The sequence below is a fragment of the Terrapene carolina genome, unplaced genomic scaffold (genome assembly GCF_002925995.2).
Source record: "Terrapene carolina triunguis isolate 2854851 unplaced genomic scaffold, T_m_triunguis-2.0 Scaffold111, whole genome shotgun sequence".
NCBI classification, from domain to species: Eukaryota; Metazoa; Chordata; order Testudines; family Emydidae; genus Terrapene; species Terrapene triunguis.
In genome coordinates, this window is record NW_020664462.1 from 9,142,745 (window position 1) to 9,169,428 (window position 26,684).

At 49.5% G+C, this 26,684-nt stretch overlaps 1 protein-coding gene across 1 annotated transcript in view; it reads left to right on the top strand.

The window, feature by feature from the left end:
• VILL (villin like) overlaps positions 1 to 26,684 on the top strand; it is a 51,659-nt gene that overhangs the window by 2,210 nt on the left and 22,765 nt on the right. The window contains exons 2-6 of the mRNA XM_024216091.3: positions 11,482 to 11,563; positions 16,680 to 16,754; positions 20,731 to 20,927; positions 24,080 to 24,188; positions 26,405 to 26,515. Coding sequence (XP_024071859.2) covers positions 11,495 to 11,563; positions 16,680 to 16,754; positions 20,731 to 20,927; positions 24,080 to 24,188; positions 26,405 to 26,515 — 561 coding nt within the window. The 5' untranslated portion in view covers positions 11,482 to 11,494. The remainder of the gene's footprint in view (positions 1 to 11,481; positions 11,564 to 16,679; positions 16,755 to 20,730; positions 20,928 to 24,079; positions 24,189 to 26,404; positions 26,516 to 26,684) is intronic.

The window sequence follows — 26,684 nt, forward strand, 5'->3', positions numbered from 1 at the left end:
GGTATTTATTTTGCCACTTTTAGGGGCCCCCTTCCTTGCGGGGCCCCCTCCGGTCGGAGGGTATGGAGGGCGCTCGCTACGCCTCTGTGGACATTCTTATTCAGAATTAATAAATTTTTAGCTTAATTCACTTTAGAAGCTAAACCAAATTAGCCTGAATAAGAATGTCCACATGGGGGTTTAATGCAGTTTAACCAATCCACTTTAAATTCACATCTTTAGTGTATTTGGATTCATTTTTCTGAGTGTTCCTGTGTAGATAAGCCCTTGGAGAACTCTACTTTCAGGTAGTGTTTGATGAGACAGAACATTACATGTGGAGGAAGGAATGAAGCCAGAAGGTTGCAAGTGGCTTGGCTCTTTCTCTTTATGCTGCAAACACAATAGCAGGGGACCTGTAATTGTCGTGTAGATTTGGTCCTACTGCTCCATTACGTTTTGCAGCCCTCTAAAATCTGACTTCTCACTATCCATTAATTTTCCCAGCAGAACTTGCTGTGTTCATCTCCTCACAGAGCGTTCCCCCAGTTGCATCATAGCCAGCTTCCTAATAGATTCTCTACTGGCTCTCACTGCCACCTCGCCCCAGCAAACTCCTCCCTCTCAGGAAGGTTACGCTCACTCCCAGGTTATGGGAGTTAGCGCATCAAGAGACGAGCACAGTGTATACCTCACGCGTCAGTGTTTGCACTGATCTTCTTAGTGCTCTGGATTGTCATTAGAGATGAAGCCCAAACTGGAACATTGAATCCGGCTTTCAGGGACATTCAGATCCATATTGGGATCCAAACTTCATGGCTTGGTCCCAATTCTAGTTAGAGAGCGTCTCTTATCCCAGGGTTTCACATCCCCTTCCCGACCCGACTACCCACTCAAGTACAGCCACTCACATACACACCCTTCCATCACCCTCAATCACAGAGGAATCCATACCTGACACTCACACAAAAACACATCTCCCCCTACTCCCGTGGGTCCCCATAACCCCTCCCAGGAGATGGGGTTAATGGCAAATGGGAGACACATACCAGTGATTTTCAAGGCTCACAGGCACATCTTGTTTCCAGCACACAACAATGCGATTGCTTCCCTGGCCCGTATGGGACTATTCAGGCCAAGTCCCTTCAAAACAACTTCCCTTCCTGGGATTTTTTGCCCTTCTTTCTCCTAAGGCCATGCTCACTCTCGTTCTCCTGCTCAGCACTTTGTTGTGTAATAACAAGCTTCTCTGCTGCTCTCTGCCCACCTCAAAGAGATTTGATATATAGGGGATGCTAAATTGTATGCTTGAGCGCCATCCGTCCTGGGTCTTTACTGTGGAATGTGTTGTTTAGAGCTTCAAACCCCCCAACCTAAAAATGCTCCTCGGGCATGTCATGAGCACGAAGTCTAGGCTTCTGGCGCTTCTGTGTTTAAAACAGCTCTTACGAAAGCAACCAGACACGATACAAGACATGCCTCCCTAGAAGCTGGATTCTACGGAGCTATGTTAGTTAGACATTAGATATCTATAGCTACCTCCCAGTAGGGAATGTGTGTTGTAAAGGTTTCATGAGCATTTAAATAAGATACCGTATCACTCAGATAGGGTGAGCAGATAGCAACTGTGAGAAAACGGGACAGGGAGTGGGGGGTAATAGGCGCATAAATAAGAAAAAGTCCCAAAAAACGGAACTGTCCCTTTAAAAACGTTATATTGTGCTGCGGTCTTCAGGGGAACAGCTGCCATGTTCAGCCCCAGAGGTGGCTGCATTCCAGTGGGCGGTGAAATAATACTGGTGTGTGTGGCTAATCCTGTCCTCCTGGACCAGAGGCTCCTTTTCTGCATCGCTCAGTGTTGCGGTCCTGCCGATGCACAGGCAGGAGCCTTTTGGGCAGAGTCGTGTGTTTGGACAGGACACTGGGTCTGCTCGGCCTGCAAGGTACAGGGCGAAACAAAATACCCCCTTGCTGTCATTGGGCCCAAACTGGTCATTGCCTGTAAAGCTGCGCTGGTGGCAGGCTGTTTCAGACACCTCATCCTTTATGGGCTAGACCGGGTCACTAGGCTGAGCCCAGGGTAAGGGGCAAAGTATAAATTGCCCCCCCCCCCGAACGAGAACAACGTGACTGGAGCGCCTAGGTGCGGCTGCCTCAGGGAGGACCCATTCCTTCCCTGCATCACTGACTCCATCCCTCTGTGAGGGTTAATTTATTCCACCCCCCTTGTGCTCATTCAACTTCACTGGTTAGTACCAGGGGAGGGGAGGGGCCGTGGCCAGGCCTTCTGCACCCACTTCTCGCCTCGTGCAAGCCATGCCATTGAATCAGCAAAGGGTGTTGCTGCTGTCACCCCAGCTCGGCACCTACGACCATAACAACTCAGCTGCTGTAACGGAGGCGAGTGGCGCGCTCTGCACTGGTGGACCAGGCTCCAGGAGAGCAGAGACGCAGGTGTAACGACTGTCCCCACCTGTTGCATGCAGGAGTCCCAGAGCTAAAGGCATGAGACTCTGTGCTTTGAGCTAAAGGATTAAATCCATGCGCTGAGCGCTGTAGCAAACTCATCTCCTCTGTGGATATGGCCCGGAGGGGTGCAATATATGTACCACATGCTGCCGATGGCTTACAGAGAGCTCCCAGTTAGTAATAGGATATATGCATTGGTGAGGGGTGACACCGTTGCCAGCAGCTCTCTGGATGTTCCCTACATCATGGTCAGAGACCATAGGATAAACGTGTACCACACGGCTGGCACTGACTGTGCCTCTGCAGGGTGCTGGTAATATTTTCCCAAGGGAAGATCACCTTGAAGTCTGGCTCTGTTTCGGGGACCTCAGAGCTTAGATCCCTCCCCATGCTGCATGAAAGCGACTGGAAGGAACGGAAGTTGGATCGGGTTGGTCGGCGGCTGCTTCTCTTTCACCATTCGTGCTTCTACTTTCGTGCTGTGTGTGACCACGCTGCATCCAAGGGTATGGTAACCAGACAAAGGGCGAGCTTCCCTCTGCAGCGACGGCCGTGCACCTGAGTCCTGACTAATACTGCGACTCCCGGCCGGAGACGGACCCCTGTCACGAGCCGGGTGGAAATTTCAACACAAGTGTCCCAGCTCGTTTCACCTGTGAGCTCAGCCATGCACCAGCTCTTCAGCGAGAAAAGGGCAGCCCTGCAGAGCTGCCTGCCCTCGCCTCTGGAATGTCTGGTTAACTCATTCCGAGCTAAGTTCGAGAGGTGGAATAAACATTAATCTCTCTGTTTGCCATTTGAAAGCTAACAGCCTGGGCCCAGTCCTTGCAGCCCGCTGTGTGAAATCAAGGGAGCAGACTTGAGGATGGTAGTTATTCACGGGGGTACGATAACTACCTAGATCGACACCCAGAGGAACCGAGCAATCCGGCGCTGTGGCTGCTCGGTATCTCTAACCATCAGGCCACCCATTTAGGTGCTTGCTGTCTAGACACCCACAGCTAAAAGCTGGGTGCCGAAACTGGGCCCCCACCTCGAGGAGCCCCAAATTAAAAGCCACTTTTGAAAATCGGGCCTCGAATGGTTTAGAAGGGGGAACCCCAGAGCAGAGATCTGTGTGGTACAAAATGGCATTTAATTTTAATGCAGAACCCCAGCGGCATAAAAGAAATGAAGTTAAATCTTATACAGCCTGCAAAGAGCTTGGCTGTTGCCTATTTGTTACTTGGCTCATTTCCTTTTGAAGAAGCCTTGTAGGACGTTATGCTCGGGTAACTCGAAATCCTTTTCCCAGCCTTGCTTCTAGTGGGAATATTTCACCTGCTCTCTTTGAACAGCCTGATCTTCAGCGAGGCCACCGCACGCAGCTCCAGGGGAAGGCAATGAGATTGGCAGGGGCTGAAAAATCAGGCCCTCTATTTTGACTGTGACCATGATGCCTTGTTTTAGAGGGACTTGGCTCTGTGGCCAGATGCCAAACGCTTTGTCTAGATTCCGTGTGCTTGAGCTTCTGAAGGAGGCTCAGTATATTCACGGTGAGCAGGAAGCACTTGCTCCTGCTCTCTTCCTCCCTCCCATCCACTGCACTCCCTAATGGCTCAGCCCTGGGTGACAATAACCTTTGGCCGTTCGGCTCAGTAACCATAGATACAAATACATCTCACCAAGGTGGTCGAGGGATGCAGTCTTTTCCTCTAGGCTGTGCGCACTGCGGCTCTGCTAAGACCCTGCTGGGAATGATTCTAACCAGAACGGCTTCCGAGGAAGTGGAGTTAAAAAGAATCCAGTCGTGTTCCTTGCTGCATAACTCGGGTGACTCTTCCAGCCTGTAATGTGCCATGTGGTTCTGCCTCCAGATTCAGTCAGGGTACTTAGGCAGAAACCGGTTCATTACAGCAGAGTAGGGGGAGGGATAGCTCAGTGGTTTGAGCATTGGCCTGCTAAACCCAGGGTTGTGAGTTCAGTCTTTGAGGGGGCCACTTAGGGATCTGGGGTAAAATCAGTACTTGGTCCTGCTAGTGAAGGCAGGGGGCTGGACTCAATGACCTTTCGGGGTCCCTTCCAGTTCTATGAGATAGGTATAGCTCCATATATTATAAGGAATCAAGAAAAGGAAAAATGTGTTCATGATAAATTGGCAGCTTTATTCATCTCTGTGTTTGCTGCTCCCCTGGGACTGATCTGTATCCTGTTACTAAATCAATAATCTCTTCATTAGAAGCCCGCAAAGGGGCAGCTACCCTACCCTTATTAGAGGTTAAGTCAATCTTCATCTCTCTGTGCATTTGAAAACAATGCACCCAGCAAAAGGCCTGGAGAGTCCTCACACCAGTGCAAATGTTGACACAGAGTTTGCACAAGGCAGATTCTTAAACGTGTTCTTGCCAGTGGCTCTCAGGGCCAATCTCCTTAGAGGGAGGCCTAGAGAAAAATGTGTCCCTGTTCTGAACACACCCCAGTTGCTTCTGTCTGCTTTGACATCAGGAGAGCCCATGTCACCTCCTGCAGAAAGGGCCTAGGATGCCCTGGGAGCATGGGTGGCCATGGGGAGGAACACCCGACCAAGGAGAGTGTGGGCTCTCTGCCTCCTTCCCTGGGGTGCAGAGAGGAGGAGAGGATCAGCTGCTTCTCTCCTTGTCACTAGTGCTCTCATCCCACCTTTGCTCCACCATGGGCTCTACCTCGCTGGCTTCAGGACGTGCTGATGCTTAATGGTATGGTGTCTCCACACAATGTCACTGCTTGCCAGGGCTGGGCAAACTCACTACTTGACACCTGGAGCCCCTTTGTCTGCTCATGACTAGACTAGATCAGACTGTTAATCATTGGTTCATTCTTTGAAACTACTGAACAGTGGCTGCCAACATCTCTGAGCCTGTAGAATGGCTCCATCACAGGCTATTGGCCAGGGCTATTGCTACAAGTATTCACAACCCTTTATTGGTGCAATGGGGGGGGTCACCCAAGTCACGTGGTATGGTTCCTGCTTTCTGACAGGATGGCGCCCAACCTCCTCCAGATTCTCAGGATGGCCGCATTAGCATGCCTAGTGTCAATCTGTACAAACATTTCCAACTTTGACCTTTTCCCTCAAACATTCTTATGTACAAAGACGTCCTTATAGGAGTGTTTTTGGGAAGCCAGTAAAATGGGTCGCAAATACCATCATCCGTAGTTTTCATTCAAACAAATGCTATACTGGCAAATACTGCAAAGCACCCCTTCTCTCCCCCCCCCCCAAAAAACACGTCTATTTGCCCAGCTTTAATCTTCACATCGCACTGTGGTTTGGGAGTATGTTGAGGTTCAATGTGCTTTGGTATGAGTATTTGCATTGCCTGTGGGAGAAGATATAAGGTCCCCAAAAGGTGTCTATTATATAGGTACCCTCTGTTTTCCCACCCCTGTCAACCATCCTCCATTTTGTGTATCTGCTGCTTTTTGAAGGGCTCAGGCAAAAAAAAAAAAAAATAGCCTCGGGGAAGAATGGTTGTTCAAGTCAGGAGTCGACATTGACCAAAGCAGACAAACCCGTTGCTGGCCCTTTGTGCTGAACATTTCCATTTGGACTGCAGGCTGCTTTGTCTCCTTCTGGGACATGCAAAAAGCCAGACGAGGCGCAAAGAAGGTGGTTTGAGGGCGGGTGGTGCTTCTGGACACCAGTGTGCTCACGGGCTGGGGCTGGTTCACTAGACATCAGCACAGGTGTGTTCTGATTTCCATAGGAGTGCTCAGGTGCATAACGTATATAGGTGTTTGTAGGATAGGCCCAACCAGCATAGACAGGGCATAAGCAGTTGAACAGCCGAAGACTAGAATATCCAATACCAACTCAAATATTACCTATAATCCTAGCTTTCAACTTGGCACAGCCTGTCCGAAAGCACACCCCCGTCATAGTTTCCTAAGGCTTTTTACAGCACATGAGTCATTTCGTTTGGGGCTTTTATTGTCAGAGTGCTGTTGGAATACAGAAAAGCCAAGTAGCCGTCAATTCAGACTGTTCTTCGGGCGTTTGACATGAAGCTCGGATACCTTTCTGGGTTTTTCATTCCCCCAACATTCCATGAACCCGGAGAATGTGCCAGGATTTGAGACTGAATCTATATTTTTACCAAGTAATATGCATCCCAAAATGAAAAAGTGACTGCTGGCAGGTCCATTGAACTGTTATTTATTAACCATTCTTGGGAGTGACCCTGACACGTTAGTCATCTGCTCCTTCCTGGAGTAAAATTGCACACCCACACAATGGAGGCACTGAATTTGACACACACAGCAAGGAGTACCGCTGCGGTTCTGGTGTTGCATGATGGGAGTGTACTCTACTGAGATGTGTGCGTTACAGGTCCCCCTCGGTGCTGATTGGCAGAGGATACCAGTTTTTACAGCCCACAGCTAAGGAGTTTGGGCTGTTTAACTCAAGCTGTAGCCGCTCAGACTTTTAGTTCTGGAGGTTGCCCATGCAATCCCCCGTGTGTTGGCCAACATGGCGGTGGCGAGGGGAGCATTAAGGTTTCCAGGGTCTGCGGCCTCACCCCCAGAAGTGTTCTGCAATTTTCTGTTGAATTTACTTATTCTCCACGATCTGCAGGGGTGGTTGGTATGTAGGTGGGGTGGTGAGTGCCGCTCATTGTGCCAAATGGCAGTGGAACAATGAGGCTAAAACAGGATTTTTGGCCAAGTGGCTGAAGCTTTTGGTGGGCGGAGCAGGAGGAGGCCTGCTCTTCTCTGCTTCTGCCTTTTCTGGCCGGTCCCTCAATGCTTGCACGATCCCCGTGCCTCTTAGAAGAGCTGGGGTTGACCAAGGACAGCTGCTATTGGCCGGTGGGTGTCCCGGTGCTGCTCAGGGGGGGCGTGGCTCAACTTCCCAGCCCCTGCCTTGCCATCTGGAGCTGGCTGTGGTGGCCATCCCCTCTTCTCCGTACAGTCCGTTTCCTCAACCTGTATCGCCTGTGTCCTGCCATTGCTACTGTGACTGTGGCATTTACGGGACACGTGTTCACACAAACCACCCATCTGTGCGGATTGTAGATGCGTGTGAGGAAGCTGTCACAGCTGCGCCTGGATCCCTCCTCCCTGGTCCATGCCAGGAGTGTCCAGTCAGGTCAGAGCCTCCAGCCGTCACCTGTCTCTGGGCAAGGACCCATGTCCCACTCCACTCTGCTGGGGGGGTTTTAAGGCTGCACAGCCCCCTACCATACATTGTGGTGTCCGCAGCAAGCCAGTCTCCTGTGCATTGCTTTCTCTCCAAGGGCTATGAACGGTGTGCTGGCCGTTACCAGTTACCCTGCAGCTCTTTCTCAGCAAAGCGTATTTCGTCAGGGTAAAACAGCATATGGAGAAAACATAGAGCATGAAAAGGGTTGACATGCTCACTCCACAGACCAGAAATTGCCCATGCTCCGCAGCAGGAGTCTGGTAGGCCAGCATCCCTTTCCTCCAGGCTGGGGGCCTTTCCTTGGACAGAAGGGCCTGTCTCTTTGCTGAATGAAAAGGCAGCCCCTGAGTCTCCCCACACTCAGCCTTTCTATGCCCCCAAAAGCCCTTTCTTCATTTCTTAGGCTGCAAAACTCATGCAAATCACCCAGGGGGTGGAACGGCTCAGGAGCTGTTTACAATCTCAGGGGGCATCACCCCCTACTGTTTTTCGTTGCTAGGAGCTGTGTTAATCCTCCCCCTCCCCTCCCCCCCTGCCTGCACAATCAGGGCCATTCACAGGAATCAAAATGTCACCGCTTTTGGAGGGGCACTTTGTGTCCCCTGGCAGCCGGAGGGGCTGGCTCTCCCCCTCCCCCTCGCTCTCTCTGCCCCGGCCCTGGAGGAGTTCTGTGCCCCCACTGATTATGGGGCCCGTGCCCCTATTTGCCCCCCCTTTGCGCATGCCACAGCAGACAATCACACAGAAAACATCAATACATTGAATACAATGGTCCTCAAAGATACTGCCTGGGGTTGCAGTATCTGTCCCAGAAGTGACCAGCCCTTCTCAGTGGCTGGCTTTTGTCGTTTGAACAGGTGAAGATGCTCAGGGCTTTATGAGGGATACTTTTTCCTAGTGGCGTTTACTCATGTCTCTTCTCAGTTTGCCGTTCATCTAGCGTTGGGCAACACCAGTTTGGGATACAGTAAGAGCCAACCTGCATCTTCCCTCAATCCTCACAGTTAAGCCAAATGTCTAGAGCAGTGTTTCCCAAACTTGGGACGCCACTTGTGCAGGGAAAGCCCCTGGCGGGCCGGGCTGGTTTGTTTACCTGCCCTGTCCGCAGGTCAGGCCGATCGCGGCTCCCACTAGCCGCGGTTCGCTGCTCCAGGCCAATGGGAGCTGCTGGAAGCGGCGCAGGCCACGGTTTGCTGCTCCAGGCCAATGGGAGCTGCTGGAAGTGGTGCAGGCCGAGGGACGTACTGGCCACCACTTCCAGCAGCTCCCATTGGCCTGGAGCAGTGAACCACGACCATTGGGAGCCGCGATCAGCCAGACCTTCGGACACAGCAGGTAAACAAACCGGCCGGGCCCGCAAGGAGCTTTCCCTGCACAAGCAGCGTCCCAAGTTTGGGAAACACTAGTCTAGAGCTTTATAAATGTTTCCACACTTCCTGCTTGTGACATAGCCAAGACACGAGCAACTGGCTTTTGTGTCTGGACAGGGGTTGAGTTAATGGGAACTCTCGTGACAACTCATGTTAAATTGCTAGTGAAGACAAGCCCCAGGACAGAAGGTTGTTTTCATGGTATTTCAAGCCTGGCCACAAGCAGAAATATACTTAAAATCTCATGAAAACAGCTGACCCTCAGTAAGATTGCTATCTCATCACAGTTTCTAGACCAGGGGGCTGTGTCTGCTCTGGTCTTAATAGGGGCGGGGAGCCGGGAATCATAGAGGGGCTCAATTTAGGAAGGGAGGTTCTTGGTGTGGTAAAGGTTAAGAATCCCTGTTTTAAAGCAGAGATTTGGATTATAGTTTTTAATAAGCATCTGAGCTTTTGGATGCTAGTTCAAGCTGATTATCCGAACTCAGCTGACGCCTGACATCTTTTGAGCGAACTCTTTTACTAAAGAGAAGGGAATATTGTCCAAACACCTGAGTTCTGCTGTGAGCTCTGTGGCCTATGATGGAAAACATTTGATGCTCTGCCAAATTCAGATCCAACAACAATATTCTGTGCTCTGATATATAATACATGCAGCTTAACAAAAGACCAGGAAACACCCAAGGGGCAGGACTGGCTGGCTGTAGTCAAGGCAGGCCTTTCATTCGGCAGGAAGGTAGGCAGAGAATAAAATGCAATCAAGGTATTTTTTTTTAAAACTAATATAATAGTTAACTGTGTTGTAAGCAAACACAATTTGGGAGTCGGAGAATGACACCATCACAGTGCTTTGGCATATGAATGAAAAGAGAGAGTCAGTGAGCCACATTGTACCCTGCGTTACTCCTGTTCAACCACAGTAACTTAACAGAGGGGAGAATTTGTCCCAAAGATTGTAAAGACAGTAATGAACTGGCTGGTGCATGTGCATTCTACTGCCATCTACTGGAGAGACTGAGAACTGGTCACCTGCGTGTCATAGATCTTATACTGATACCACACAGTTTGCTTTAACTCAAGTGGTAGTAGCCTGTGCTTACAGAGCAGGAGGATCTACATTCTCTGCCTCCTGCTGCCAGGATGTTCTGAACAACAATGGTGATGACAATAAAGCTCCCAGGTGTCTGGGTTTGTTACAATGTACCGGCTCAGGTATTACTTGAAATAAATGGGGGGTTAGCCCCAGTACTCTGGCTAAATTGCATTGTAACTTCCCCCTGCAGTGTCTACTGGCTCTTGTATCCCTGTTTGCTTCCTGTTTAAACTGTTCTGTAGTGTTATGAGTGGTTGATTAGCTCTTGGGTCAGACCCCAGAGGTGGCTGCATGTCACTGGTGGATTAAGTGGATCATCTGTCTATACCAGGGGTAGGCAACCTGCGGCACGCGTGCCAAAGGTGGCACGTGAGCTGATTTTCAGTGGCACTCTCACTGCCTGGTCCTGGCCACCGGTCCGGGGGGTCTGCATTTTAATTTAATTTTAAATGAAGCTTCTTAAACATTTTAAAAACATTATTTACTTTACATACAACAATAGTTGAGTTATATATTATAGACTTATAGAAAGAGACCTTCTAAAACTGTTAAAATGTATGACTGGCACATGAAACCTTAAATTAGAGCGAATAAATGAAGACTCGGCACACACACTTGCCGACCCCTGGTCTATACACTGGGGAGCCTCTGGAATGAAAGACGTTTGATACATGGACATAATCATAAGAATGCAAGACTTGGAGCTATGTTTTGCCCTAAAGAGAACCACAGCCCCCACTGGTATTTATACTATTTCCCCCCTTTGGATCTGTGCCTCACCAACCTACCATCCAAGCTTTGGGCCAGATCCTCAGCAGATGTAAATTGGTGTAGCGCCATTGGATTCTATAGAGCTGTGGCGAGTTACACCCATTGACGATCAGGTCCCATAGCTTTGAAAGTTACCCTGTCTGTCGCCTGGGAATCGCCTGTTTGTTTTACTCACGCAAAAGAAGGTGGAGTTAGTGCAGAATGGGTGTGAGGGGGATTCCTGGGTTTTGCACACAGCCGAAGCTCCCATCTGCCCGCCGTACAATACATGCTAAGAAGCATAACGGGCCAACGTTCTGCTCCAAACTCCTCATTGTGCTTTTGTGGGTACGATCCCCGGCTCATGTCGTGCCTGGCATCTTGTTTGACCCTTTGGCCCTGTTTAGTGTGTGTAACATGGGGCCAAATCAGAGTGTGGGGCAGCATTTTATCTATCCTCATTTGAAATGACACCACAAGGTGCAAGGCCGTGGGGAATCAGAGCCATGGTCTGTTGTTCGAATGGCTAAAGCCAGCAAAAGTCTGCAGTGAATTTTGTTCTTATGGGTGAATCCACGTTCTAGGAGCCTCGCTGCCACTTGGCTTGGAGTTTTACCAAACTGGATAGTTATTGTACACTTCGTCTTTCTCCCCTTCAGTTCAACCAGCAGAATGACGGAGACTGACACGGGCCTCCCCACTATCGAGAGAAAGCCGGGGCTGCAGATATGGACCATAGAGGTACGGTGAAAGGAGCGCATCCTTCGCAGATTTGGGGGGGGAGGGTCTGGGGGTGTTTTACAAGAAAGAGATGCTGTGAAGATTGCTTAGGTGAGAGAGAAAAGATGGTCCTGTAGTTAAAGACGAAGGAAGACTAGGAATCAGGAGACCCAAATTCTATTCCCAGCTTTATCCCACTCTGTGTGTAACGTTCAGCGACTCGTGCGATGGCTCTTGGCCTCAGTTTCCCCATCTGTAAAATAGAGATAATACTGACTTAGGAAACAGGAATGTTGTGGGACTAAAGTTGATACTTTATTACAGTAGCATCCAGAGACTCCACTGCACTAGGTGCTGCACGTACACTCTGTAATAGACAGTCCCCGCCTTGTACAGCTTTCAATCTAAATAGACAAGACCAAGATTGGGAGAAAGGAAGCGTTACTATTCCCACATTACAGCTGAGAAATAGAGGATTTAAGTGACTTGCCCAAGGTCCCGCAGTGAGTCAGTGGCAGAGTCAGGGACTGAGCCCAGCTCTTCAGAGACCCCAAGACTATCCAGAGCAGATACTGTTGTTCACAGCAGCACTGATGTGACTGTAGATATGCCTGATCCCGGTCTGCACTAGTGGCTTAGCACTGGTCCCGACGGCCTGTTGCCAGCCGTGACGGTAAGACAGGTGCTAGGGAGATGCTGCAGCTGGCGGAGAGTCCTGACCAAAGAGGTGGCCGTGGCTAGTGCCTGGCTCAGCCTGTTTTCCCCAGAAGGGTGTTCCAGAGCTGGCCGCCTGCTGCTGGGCATGCCCCAAACAGGAGCCCAGCCCGACGCTTAGAGAGCAGAGCCCAAGGAGCTGAGCAGAGACTGTCGTGTGACTCTCACTGGCAGGGACTGTGCAGTGAGACCTGCTTGGTGAAGATGTTGCCATTGGGAATGATGGAGAGTCATTGCCTTTCCCTGTTGTGCACGTGGCATTGCGCCACTTTCCAGGGGAGCTGTCATTAAAAGCAAGTCTCTTCCCCAGGGACACACTGGTATGAGGGGAAACCAGTTGGGCCACCAGAAAAATGCACGGCTTGAACTGCTGTGAGCTGCAGCTCAGCACAGCCATGAGAGAGAGAGAGAGTGTGTGTGTGTGTGTGTGTGTGTGTGTAAGTAATGTTGGAAGGGGTTCTCAAGCTTGTAGTGCCCACCAAAGCTGCTTGTTAAACCCCCTCTCCCACCACCAAAACTGAAAGTAGGCCAGGGCTGTCCACTGACTCAAACGTTCCCAGGCAAATGCTGGAAGCTATCGACTCTTGCCTTGACCCTCACATCACCCTGGCACAGAGCTGTGAGGTTCAAGAGGCAGCTTGGAGCAGGAGGTGTAACTAACGCTCTGAAGTATGTGCGCGCACTGATCCCTCCGCTGCCTCGCCCATCCCCACCCTTAGTACGATCGTAATTCCCAGGCTACGTACTGTGAGCAGAAGAGAGCTAGATCAGAGAAATCAGAGATGGAAATGCCTATGACGTCATCTAGTCCAACCACCGCACCCCCCTCCCTACAGTGCAGTTACTAGTTATTCATTCATTTGGCTTTAAAATGTCCCAAGCAATGAGGTCTCTACCATTTCCACATGGAATGCGTAGTGGCTCACATTGTCAGGCCCTTTCTCCTGGTATTCACCCCAGTCCTTCCTTTCTGAACTTCATTCCATTCCTTCTCGTTAGACACACTTGTTACTGCCCTGAATACGTTACTCTCACCTTTCAGATGCTCGTTGACAGGGGCGGCGAGTTATATGGTACCGGGGTGCCCGTGCTCCAGGAATATTCAGGGCCCAGGGGCCCGGTTCCACCAATGTTCAGGGCCGGGTCTCTCCCCCAGCCCCGCCTGCCATGCCCGCGCGTCTCCCCCGAGTGTCTCCCGGCCCCGCCTGCCGCCCTCGGGTGATTTAAAAGGGCCCCGGGGGCCCCCAGCCGCCACCACCGGCAGCACAGTGGGGCTAAGGCGGCTTCTTGTCCCCCCTCGCTCTGCGCCACTCCCAGAAGCGGCCGGCATGTCCCTCCAGGCCCGGGGGAGGGCGGGTTTCTCCTCGCGCTGCCCCCGCCCTGAGCACCGACTCCGCAGCTCCCATTGCCTGGGGACTGCAGCCAATGGGAGCTGCGGGGGTGGTGCCTGCAAGCAGCGGCACATGGAGACCCCCCCAGCCCCTCTGCCGGAGCCGCTGCCAAAGTGGTGTGCGGGTCGTTTTCAAGAGCCGCCCGAGATAAGCCCCACACCCCTGCCCCAGCCCGCACCCCACATCCAAACTCCCTCCCAGAGCCTGCCCCCACTCCCTCCTGCACCCCAACCCCCTGCCCCAGCCAAGAGCCTGCACCCAGCACCCAAACTCCCTCCTAGAACCCGCACCCATAACCCAGCCCGCACCCACACCCAAACTCCCTCCCAGAGCTTACACCCTGCACCCCCTCCTCCACCCCAACCCCTGCCCCAGCCCAGAGCCCGCACCCCAAACACCCTCCCTCACCCAAACTCCCTCCTAGAGCCTGCACCCCCTCCTCCACCCCAACCCCCTCCCACACCCAAACTCCCTCCCAGAGCCTGACCCTTCACTCCTCCTACACCCAAACTCCCTCCCAGAGCCCACACCCTGCACCCCCTCCTCCACCCCAACCCCCTGCCCCAGCCCAGAGCCCACACCCCAAACCCCCTCCCGCACCCAAACTCCCTCCCAGAGCCTGCACCCCCTCCTCCACCCCAACCCCCTGCCCCAGCCCAGAGCCCGCACCCCAAACCTCCTCCCGCACCCAAACTCCCTCCCAGAGCCTTAGGCAGGTGTGGGGGGGCAGGACTTGGACCCGTTTTGGGCACCACCAAAAATTATACAAACCTGCCGCCCCTGCTCGTTGATCGTTGTTTTGAACCCCGTGTGGTTCATTGATTCATAGATCTTAAGACCAGAAGCAACCTGTATGTTGCGTCAACTTGTCTACAGGCCATAGAGTTTCACCCAGTGACTCCTGCACTGACCTCAGTAACTTGTGTTTGGATAAACTCTTCCAGAAGGACATCCAGTCTCGCTGTGAAGACTCCAAGAGATGGAGAAGCCTTGGTAGCCTGGTCTAAGGGCGAATCACCCTCGCAGTTGTAAAAATGTGTGCCTTCTTTCTAACTTGAGTTTGAGTCCCCTCTAGATTGTCTCGCACTGTGTTAATAAAAGGCCTGATATGGAACAAACCAAACCAGAACATTTGCCTGGGAAATTACAATAATATGCCCTTGTGTACATAGTGTGCAGTATGTACAGTGTACGCGATCAACGTCTGCCTACACCCATAGCACACAGAAATCAAACTAGCCCAGGACTGTGCTCTATAAATAGCGAGTGAGTCATAAACCACACATCATTGGTCTGAATTTCAGCCCAGTGAGTTTGCCTGGTTTCATATTCTTGTTTGAAGTGAACTGGAAAACTCCATGCAAATGCGAATGGAGCCCAGAAATCTATTCTGCCTGTTCTCTGCTCATCTGAGTGAGGGGACACGACTGGGCTCTCGGCGTGCGGCTTACTGTCCTTTCAAACGCTAGTTCTCTGCCTCTATGAAGCCCGCTGTCTCTTCAGTGTTAGCTAGGGTAGGTGCCAGGAATGCTCCATTCTGGGCTGTCGCTGGCCTAAGAGGTCAAATGCAGCAGTCGAATCCTCTGGTAATGGTGAGCCTTGATGCTGCTCAGGCCAACAGCAGGGTTTGAACTCAAGTCTTTCAGCAGTAAAAGTATGAGGCTTTGTCACTTGAGGATAGCTCAGTGGTTTGAGCATTGGCCTGCTAAACCCAAGGTTATGAGTTCAATCCTTGAGGGGGCCATTTAGGGAACTGGGGTAAAAATCTGTCTGGGGATTGGTCCTGCTGTGAGCAGGGGGTTGGACTAGATGACCTCCTGAGGTCCCTTCCAACCCTGGTATTCTATGATTTAAAGGACTAAGGGCCTGAGTCAAAGCCTGTTGAACCACTTGGGATTTGGCCCAGGCTTGAAGCAGTAGGAGACCTTTACCTCTGCTGATAATCATAGATAAGATGAGACCTATACTGAGCATCAGGTTGCTTTGTTATTTATTCATTCCCCAGATGCCTCCCTGGGCTGGGCACTGGACAAACAGATAATAAGACAGTCCTTGCGCTAAACGACTTAGCAACAGCAACTCAGGGGCACAGTCGGGAATAGAACCCAGGTGTCCCAAATACCTGTCTAGCACTCGTCCCACTAGACCACGCTGCCCCCAAAGGGAAGCGGTGTACTTCAACAGAGGCTCAAAACAGATAGATCTATTTTAAAGGTCCATTAAATCATAGAGGGAGAATTCAGCTTGTACTTCTGGGCTTCAGCTAAAACTGAGTTGTTAGCAGTCCATCTTTATTAATCCTTGGAAAATTTAGGGATGGATTTTCCCAGCTAGGGGACCTAACAAATTAGTTGGACACTTCAGCAGTTGCTCACTGATCGTATAGCGATGGGTGCTGTGTAAGAACTTAAACAGAGGCCAAGGCGTGAGTCATAGAGGCCTCTCGCCCTCCAGTTCAGAGTTGAAATCCTTTGGCTTGCTCTGCACGTTAGAGACATGCTGTGAATAGAATCCCCAGCACCTGTTGCTAGCACTATGCAAAATCTTAGAGCCTAATATTTTTAAAAGGTGTTTTGTTGTCACGTGGTTTACCCAGCCTGTGTCTGGAGCACAACAGCTGGTCTGGAAGCATCAAAGAATTATGTTTGACCTGCTGGGGTGTGTGGGTAGGTGGCTGGGGTTAGAAAGTGCTGGAGTCTCAGACTTTCCAACAGTGTAGTTGTAATATGGCCTTTCTGCAAAGGTGAACTCAATGGCACAGACCATAAACAGCAGAAAGACATGATGGCTCTGGGAGCAAGACTCTTGGGTGCTTAGTGCCTGGCTCCACTGAAGTCAATGGCAAAATTCCCCTTGATTTCAGTGGGGCCTGGATTTTGCATCTTTGCTGCTTCCCTCTTTTGAACCAGGCTTATGGCAATATACAGAGGAGAAGGGTGATACCCCATTTGTTACCCCAGCAAACTCACTGCTGTATCTTGTCCATGCATTTTTATTTTTTTTTTACTGTTGCTTTCTCCGATTTCTTGCAGAAAATGAAAATGGTTCCCATTCCCGAAAAGGCTTATGGGGGCTTTTTCGAAGGAGACTGTTACATCATATTATATGTAAGTAAGCCAAGCAGATGTCAGTATGTTTGGAAATGCTCTGCACTATTTCATTAACCTCCCTTGGACTGGAGCTCAAGTCACTACTTTGCCTGGTTCCAGCAGCACCGTGGTAAAACGTAACTTATTCGCCATCCCAGCAACAGCCTGATTTTAACGCCTGAAGTTGCATATTCAGTATAAGAAAGGCCAGAGAAGCAACAATGGGGGGAAATGCATGAAAAAGACGATCATCTCTGTTATGTCCTCTTGAAAATAATCCTCATACTCTGTGCTCCTGCAGACTATTCCCTCCAGGGAGCGCTAAGGTGAAGGCCTATAGTTTGATAACTGACTAACTGGATTTTGGGTGTGCCAAGGGTGCCCAGTTTTGAGTACCTTAAAATGGACCTGGTTTTCAGGGGTGGGAGCGATCAGCCCTTTTTTTGAGAATCGGGCCCCTCTAAGGTGTCTCAAGTTGGGCTCCTAGAAATTCAGGCAGCCAAAATCACTGGTGGTTTTTGCAAAAGTTGGCCTTAGTGACTTGCCCAGGGTCACACACTCAGTCCGTAGCAGAGCTGGGAATAGAAGCTACGTCTTCTGCATTCTGTCCGGTGCTGTAACCACGGTATTGTGTAGTGGTAAGAAAACTGGAAGGGAGGGGTCAGGAGAGCTCACGAGTTCACTCAGAACTTGAGCCAGGCTCACTTGCGATTTGACCCAGGCTACCCCAAAGGCTGAGGCACTTCTGAGAACCGAGGCTGAGCAGCTGGCTTGCAGCAGCAGAAGTGCCGTGCGTTCCCAGGGTGATATTCCAGGAGAACGTGCTGTATTGGGGCTTCTTTAATATCTCCCTAACTCTTCATTTGCATAGGTCATTCCAGGTTCAGAGCATAGGCGCTGGAACTAGGGGAGCTGGGGGTGCTGCCGCACCCCCTGGCTTGAAGTGGTTTCCATCATACACAGACTTTACAGTTTGGTTCAATTCTCTCAACCCCCTCCTCTCGACACATTGTTCTAGCGCCCCTGGTTCAGAGGCCTGCTTGGGTTCACTTTTCCATTTGGCAGCTGTTCGGAGCAGTGCTCCAGAGTGACCATTGCAAAGGGCCGAAAGCATCTTCGATGGGCTTATCACACTTCCTAAAGCGGGTGGGTGGGGGTGTAAATTCTCCCCTTCCTCCATAGCCCCTGCAGCTCAGGTCTTCCACCCTCCAGATTGGGGAATTGCTGGTAGACTCGCATGGTCAGTGGGAAATAGACCCGCATGGTCAGTGGGACATAGACCCACCCCTTCTCTGCCAAGTCCTGCCCACATTGCGCTGGTATATGGGGAGCTCAGGCAGAGCCGTGTTACCCCCAAATCCTGCCCTGCCTTCCTTATGGAGGGGAAGCAGAATTATTCCTTTGGTTTATACAGGGCTGGAGGTGGACTCAAATGGGTCTCTTCTTCCCACCCATCAGGCTGATGCAGCTGCACATGGACTAAGCCAGGGTTTATTCAGGGGAGGAGTGTTTGTCACTCCAGCATTAGAAGAATCAGCTTGTTCATGCTGGGACATGCTTCACTTTCCAGGCCAGGCATTGCCTGAATACAGCCTGCCTGCTGCTCAGTGACTCATAGGGTGGCACCCTTGGGATCTTTAACAAAAGGGAAGGCCCACCGTGCCCTGCAGCTAGTCATATTTCTCAAGCAGATGCTTTATGAAAGCAAACAGCAAGGTTGGCTGAGTCTCGGGCACAGCTGTGTGTGCTCGGAAATGAAAGCACCCAGCTGCCATTGACTTGAATGGAAATTCTGCAGGAGGAGGTGATGACAGAACTTAACCCTTAGACAGGGCGAGGGAGGAAAGGTGGGGTTGTGCTGAAGAGTTTGTCTACACTGCAGTTAGACACTCGTGGCTGGCCCATGCCAGGTGATTCAGGCTAAGGGGCTGTTTAATGATATAGACGTTTGGGACCCTCTTACCTCGCAGGGTCCTAGAGCCAGGACTCCAGCATAGGCCCGAATGTCTACACTGCAATTAAACAGCCCCTTAGCCTGAGCCCCACAAGCCCGAGTCAGCTGGCACAGGCCAGCCGCAGGTTTTTAATTGCAGTATAGACATACACACGACCAGTAGACTAAGGGTACGTCTTCACTACCCGCCGGATTGGCGGGTAGCAATCGATCCATCGGGGATCGATTTATCACGTCTCGTCTAGATGCGATAAATCGATCCCCGAACGCGCTCCCCGTCGACGTATGGAGGTCGTAGACTGTTTAGGTATGGATTGTCTCTAGAGCAATGAGGCTCTGAGCTGCTTGCAGGATTGCACATTACATGGAGTGATTTCATTGCACATTAAGCAGCTGTATCGAAAGAAATCAAGTTCTTCTCTGCTTGGGCTCTGAAACCGGTGCTCACCAACGTTATCTGAGTGCTTTCCATCGAACAAAAAGATAAACAGAATTTAGCCTCAAACCATTTTATAAAATGAGTCTCTATTAGTTTTCCTTCACAGTGGATGATGGAGTTTATCATTATAGGTGATGAGAAATGCCCAGCACCATTCACAAAACACCTGTCTTCAGAGGGCTTGCCTTTTCTCTTTAGGCTATTTGGCTTCACACAACAGGAATCACAATGGGAGGTGTATGGACCTCAAACGCACATGGAGCTAGACCTGTGTTTGAGAGTCAGCAGGGTTTCACACACACCATTTGTAGTCACTTTGTATTTATTGTGTGTATTCTCGGCCTTTTGGCTGAGGGGTGAAAACATTATGTGTGTATAGAAGCATAGAAGATTAGGGTTGGACCTCCCCCACTGCAACTTAAGACCATTGCTCCTTGTTCAGTCATCTGCCAGCACTGAGAACAGCCGAGCTCCATCCTCTTTGGAACCCCCCTTCAGGTAGTTGAAGGCTGCTATCAAATCCCCTTTCACTCTTCTCTTCTGCAGAGACATCGAGCCCTATGATCTATATTGTGTACAAAAAATTGCATTCAGTGAATGTTATTTAGGCTGCAAAATCAATCACTCAAAAAATTAGGGGGGAAATGCTAGATTTACAGATGCCCTTGCAATGGTCAGTCTGTCACCTTGTACCCGATGAGCTGGGGATCCTGTGGGAAAAACAGTGTGTGATCATGTAATTGAAGACTGTATCCTCATAATGCACATGTGTGAGAGCTTTTTGTGCAAGGTTCTGACCGCATGTAGGAACATTCATTAAATGACCAATAGAACACTCACCAAACATGAGAGTAAGGGCAGCTCGCTAGTTGTGGCACTCAGGCCCTGATCTGGGAAAGGATGGGTCTAGTGGTTAGTGTTAGTCTGGGGCATGGGAAGCCTGGGATCAAGGCATTGTTCTGCCACAGGTTTCCTGTGTGAATGTAGGCAAGTCGCTTAGTCTGTGCCTCCATGAACTGGGGGTAATAGCACCTCCCTACCTAGCAGGAGTGTTGAGAACAAATAGAGTGAAGATTTTGAGGCGCTCTGTTACTATGGTAATGCAGCCATATATGTACCTTAGACATAACAAGTAAGCACTAGCTAAAAAGGTAGGCATGTGTTTAAGTCCCATTAAGTGCTTTCCTGAATCAGGGCCTCCCGGCGTTCTTTATGGCTCAAATCCTGCTCCCATTGAAATCACTGGCAAAATTCCCAGGAGCTTCCGTGGTGCAGGGCTTGGCCCTAGAAGGACAGCTTGACCTCAGGTAGGTTTTCGCATGCAGAATATTAAGGGTAAATCCTGTTTCCCTTGCTCAGGGGAACGTTCACTGCCTGCATGGGAGTTTTGCCTGAGTAATGGCTCCGCGAGCCAGCTCTCTAGTTTATACCCGTTCTCCTCTGCCAGAGGTATTATTCACAAGATGCCAATCACGCTTTCAAGCTGGCCTGGTTCCTGGATTGCAGGTCTAAGCAGATCTGCATGGTTCCACTGTGTGAACCCTCCCAGTGCAACGACTCTCACCCTGACCTCCTCTTTATGCTGCTTTTGTCTTTCCAAGAACAAGAAGACCTCAAACGGCTTCATCACGGACCTGCACTACTGGATCGGGAAGGACTCAACTCAGGATGAACAGGGCGCTGCAGCCTTCTACGTCACGCAGATGGATGACATGCTTGGGGGAAGCCCAGTGCAACATCGAGAAGTGGAGGGTCATGAGTCCGAGGCCTTCAAAAGCTACTTCAAAAGTGGCATTATGTGAGTGGAAATAAATGGAGCCTGCCCAGCTGGCCCAAGCACTCAGACTAGGCTGTAGGTCTGGTCAAAAACATTATTATTTTTTAAATTTTCCCTGTTTTTTCCCAAATTTTCAAAAAAAATTCATCACAATTTTAAAATCTGAAAATTGTTGACCAGCCTCATAGTTGGTCAAAATCAGGGGAAATTTTCATAAACTCCTTCCTCAAATTTTTCTCCCCAATTTTTTTATTTTGGAATGGGAAACATTTCACCCATCTCTACTAAATCCTTTGAATCTTTACTGTACATGCAGGGTAAAAATTGGATGGGCCAAAACCTCCTCTTCATTAAACCCCACGCAGGCCTGAGTCTCATTTCAGGTAACCAGGACACATCGTTAGGACCTTCATAAAACAAACTCTGTACAGGACATGATTCTAATCTCACATTGGCAGTAATCAGGAGTAACTCCATTGGAGTCACTCTATTTTAGGCTCTTATGTGACCTCCATTACCAGAGTATATGAATGCTTTACAATCTCTAATGTATTTAGACCACTGGACCAGCCTTTCTCTCCGGGACTGCCTCATACCTTGTGTAGTTATTCATACCTGTGCAAAGCCGGGCTAAAATGCTATGAAATCTGAATTCCCCCTCACATTGCTGATAGAATTTTGCACCCATTTTATTAACCATTATTAAATTTGTGGACCAAGTTGAAATATTATGTTACTGGTGTGTTACCAACTGGGCTAGAACTATTATAAAACCCCAAAGCTACATCTTTTCTTTCCAACGCAGGCATGCACATTGCTGAAACTTAGTGCAAGGCCTGATACATGCATGTGAGGTGTGCGATTGTGCAAAATGCATGGTGATCACGAGAGGATGCCACCCATCCCACTCCTTGCTGGTGCACCCCACAAGCCAGGAAAACAGCTCAGGAATTGGGATGCGTCTGTGTCTTCATCATAAAGTTGTGTTGGAAGGAACTAATGACATCATGCCTTGTGACAAAGGTGTGGGGCAAGGGTACCCCCGTGTCACGAGGCACCTCGCTACCACCTGCCCTTAGAGCGAAGCGGGGAGCATGGATCAGTGTTCAAGTCACACTCCCCACAGTAGCTGGCCTGAGCCAGGGAAGCTAATGGTTCAACCGGCGGACCAAATTCGGTGATGAATCCTGAGGCACGTTGCGCATACGCTAAGAAGAAGAAACGAGAAGCAGTCAACAAAATAAGAACGGCCATACTGGGTCAGACCAATGGTCCACCTAGCCCAGTATCCGGTCTTCTGACAGTGGCCAATGCCAGATGCTTCAAAGAGAATGAACAGAACAGGGCAGTTATCAAGTGATCCATCGTCTGTCGTCCAGTCCCAGCATCCGGCAGTTGCTGTGTATTAGTAACCTGAATCCACTAGTTTCTGGCAACACAAGACTTCCCTCCAGGCCCCTCTCTCTCAGTACAGGTTAGCGGTAGGCACACACCAACCTCCAAGTCGTCTGAGCATCCTGCTGGAGTGCTCAGCCCCTGTTCCAAGGAGCACTCATACAAGTCTCAGATTTGCTGCTCCCAGAGGAATAGTACACATAAGAACATGAGAATGGCCCTACTGGGTTAGACCAAAGGTCCATCTAGCCCAGTGTCCTGTCTTCCAACAGTGGCCAGTGCTAGGTGCCCCAGAGGGAATGAACAGAACAGATAATCAAGTGATCCATCCCCTGTTGCCCATTCCCAGCTTCTGGCAAACAGAGGCCAGGGACACCATCCCTGACCAGCTTGCAAGATTCAACTCAGCATCACCGTTTACTTAACACACAGCTCTCTATATATATTGATAAACTTTTAAAAGAACAGAGATTCAGGAGGTAGAAAGTAAGAATATTGGAAATAAATTGTTGCCTAGAAAAAAATCATAACACGCTTTCCAGAGCCTAAAGTTAACTCGAAAGACATTCCCTGTCTCCTACAGGGTAGCCTTCCCCTAATTCCTTTCCCCAGCATTTTCAACCAGTTTTACTGAGGTGCTGCTTTCTCATAAGATCAAGTTTGCTGATGGCTTGTCGTCACAGTTTGAAGGAATAACTGGGGAGGGAGGGTTCATCTGCATCCCCAGATCGAGTTTCAAAAGTTCATTGTCTTTCTTCAAAACAGGATAAACCCCGACTGGGTTTGTTTTTTCCTGCAGTTTCCGTAATCTATTGATTAGAATTTTGCTCAGACTTTAAATGGATGTGAACTGTACAATATTTAATTTACATGTAAACAGACAGAGAAACATTTCTTGCCTGAAAAAACACAACTGCTTTTCACCTTTCTGGTGACCAGTCCCTTTGTCACAGACTTTAAGTACATAATTGTCAGTCTATATACGTAACTCCTTACCCAATATCCATACGTACACCTCACAATGGTTATGACGACCAGTGTGACACAGGGTTTAATTGGAAACCTTACATGACATTCTTCTAGTGCACCCAGGGGATCCTTGTACCCTAGATGCCCTTGGCATTCAGTGGTTCTTGGGTCACAGTAGGACCTGCAGTCAAACATTGTGATCCACATGTCCCACAGCACAAGCACAAATAGCTTTCGTCGGAGAGGAGGGTGGCATCCCGAGTCCCTGCAGAATGTTGTTTTAATTAGGGGTGGTCAAAATTTTTCCATCAAAACTGTTTTTCGATGGAAAATTAGATTTTTTCAATGGTTTCTATTTTCAAAAAGAGTCTGGGGAAAATTTTGCTTTTTCATCAAAAAACTGCACCTGGGAACTGAAATATTTCAATTCCGAAATGCCTCTGCAGTGCCTATGGGAGACACACTTCAAGTGGTCACAATTCCATTCTCCTCTATGGGCCAGGTTCGCCATATAGACTCCACCTCCCATGATGCACCACAGCCACGTGAGGCTTATGATGCAAGAGGGAAGATCATGGTGCATCATGGGAGATGTAACCTGACCAGAGAACCTGGCCTATCGAGGAGAATGGGAGCACGAGGAGCACAAACTACAACTCCCCTGAGGCACTGTGGCAGCATTTTCAAAAACAAACTTCTGGCTATTTCAGATTTTGATTTTTTTTGCCAAAAACTTGACATTTTCCTGGGAAAACCCTCATTTTCTTACCTGCTCTAATTTTAACCCTCGATTCCCTGTTACGAAACAGCTACAAGAAGGGAGGCGTCGCTTCAGGATTCAAGCACGTGGAGACCAATATGTACAACATCAGACGCCTCCTTCATGTCAAGGGGAAGAAGCATGTGTCAGCCACAGAGGTAAGGGCAGAAGCGCTTGATTCGTATTAGTCACTCATGGTGAATTTCATAGGAGCAATGCTGTCAGTTAATGGTCTGGCATACTATATGGCTTTCCAGTGTGAGAAAATCTGGGTCAGATTCTGACCTCACTTCGGTTTTATACCCATGTAACTCAACAGGACCAAATCCTCAACGGGTGTAAATCACCCTGATTCCAATGAAGCCAGTGGCGCTGCATCAGTTTGAACCAGCTGACCATAGATTTCAGTGGACTTACGCCTTACACCGGTGTGAGATGCAAATCAAGCCCTCTGAGCAATGGCTGCAAACACAGAGCCTGATTCTCGTCTTCTTTACACCAGTGTCACTCAGTGTTGAAGACAATGGAGTGACACTGGTATAAGTGGAAGCCGAATCAGATTTGCAATCCTTCTAGCTGAAGTCATGGATTTCTTACACAACTAAAACGGAGCCAACTATGAACTTGATCTTGTAGCAGCCTTGTCATCTGAAGCTGGAGGAAAAAATGGTTCCGGTTTTTATAGGCATTTCCCTAGGGCCTGCTGCAGGTGGTTGTAATAATAATTATTACATATGATGATATCATGTATCATTATGTATGATTAACATATTATTCAATAATATTATTGTATTTTTAAGACCGCATTGGATTGCCAAGACATGCACATGTCTAAGCTGACTCACCGCACCGCTGCATTGCTGTAACCCTGGCTGCCCCTTCCCTCCCCCACTCAGCGCTAATATTAGGCCCGGATCCTTCAGAGACTTGCACACATGCTTACCCTTATGCTGTGCTAGGAGTCTCATTGGCTCCATCAGTGCCAACTCACACAGTACGCGCAGAGCTTCTGACGCTGCTTTATGCAGGATCGAGACCTTGGCTTGCATATGTGGTACCCGTAAATAGATGAGCCTCCCAGACGGGGGGCCTAGGGGAGGGGCGTGATAGACGCCCCCTGCTCTGTTATGCAGAAGCAGCTGGGACTGCAGCACTGAATATAAAGGATCTCTTTCAAGCACCAGCATTATTACTCATCACCACTGTAAGCTCCTTGGTGCAGGGACTGTGCGCTTTCTCTTAGTCCTGAAACTTTTCCATGGGTGGTGCGGGGGGAGGGAATCCATTTTCCGATCAACTCTACTCAACTGATGGGTCATCACAGTTTGAAAATCCCTGCCTTCCAGAATAAACAACGTTCAATAACGTACAGTGGGTTTTGCTATCCTGGAGAGAGAAAGAGAGAGAAGCTGGATATGAGTCAGCAATGTGCCCTTGTTGCCAAGAAGGCGAATGGTATATTGGGCTGCATTAGTAGGAGCATTGCCAGCAGATCGAGGGAAGTGATTATTCCCCTCTATTCGGCACTGGTGAGGCCACATCTGGAGTATTGCGGACAAGTTGGAGAGAGTCCAGTGGAAAGCAACAAAAATGATTAGGGGGCTGGGGCACATGCCTTATGAGGAGAGGCTGAGGGAACTGGGCTTATTTAGTCTGCAGAAGAGAAGAGTGGGGGGGCGGGGTTTGATAGCAGCCTTCAACTACCTGAAGGGGGGTTTCAAAGAGGATGGAGCTAGGCTGTTCTCAGTGGTGGCAGATGACAGAACAAGGAGCAATGGTCTCAAGTTGCAGTGGGGGAGGTCTAGGTTGGATATTAGGAAACACTATTTCACCAGGAGGGTGGTGAAGCACTGGAATGCATTACCTAGGGAGGTGGTGGAGTCTCCTTCCTTGGAGGTTTTTAAGGCCCGGCTTGACAAAGCCCTGGCTGGGATGATTTAGTTGGGAATTGGTCCTGCTTTGAGCAGGGGGTTGGACTAGATGACCTCCTGAGATCCCTTCCAACCCTGATATTCTATGATTCTAAGCTGTTGGCCGGTAGGCCCAGCCAATCATTTATTCCTATGCAGTGTCCTGCACAGAGGTTATTGCTGTTACCAGAAAACTAGAAGTTTTAAAAGAAGAACAAGGAGATCCGCACATGGGTGTGCGCGCATATTCTTCCTTGAATTTTAAAAAAATGCCTGGTGTTCCCATCCCTTCAAACAGGATAATAAATGATAAATCCCTGATCGTGTTATGAATAGTTTAATGATTTTGCAGAGAAAAATAAGCATGTTGTTAATATCCGAGTGTAGTTCCTTCCCCAGAAGCCAGTTTTCCTTGACGATCATTGTTCCCTGGTAACACGCACTGTTTCGTTATCTCGTGACAGGTGGAGCTTTCATGGGACAGCTTCAATGAGGGGGATGTGTTTCTGTTGGACCTGGGGAAAGTGCTGATCCAGTGGAATGGTCCCGACTGCAACATTGCGGAGAAATCCAGGGTCAGTGCGGAAAACGCCATTGGATTTATTTGGGGCATTTTGAAAGCCTGAAAAATGAAGAGAAATATGACCAATGATGATTGCAAAATAGCAGCCTCCTCGGCACAAAACGAGTGATACACTGATGAGTAGTTAAAACCCTATCAGAGGGCTATATTCCCATTAACGG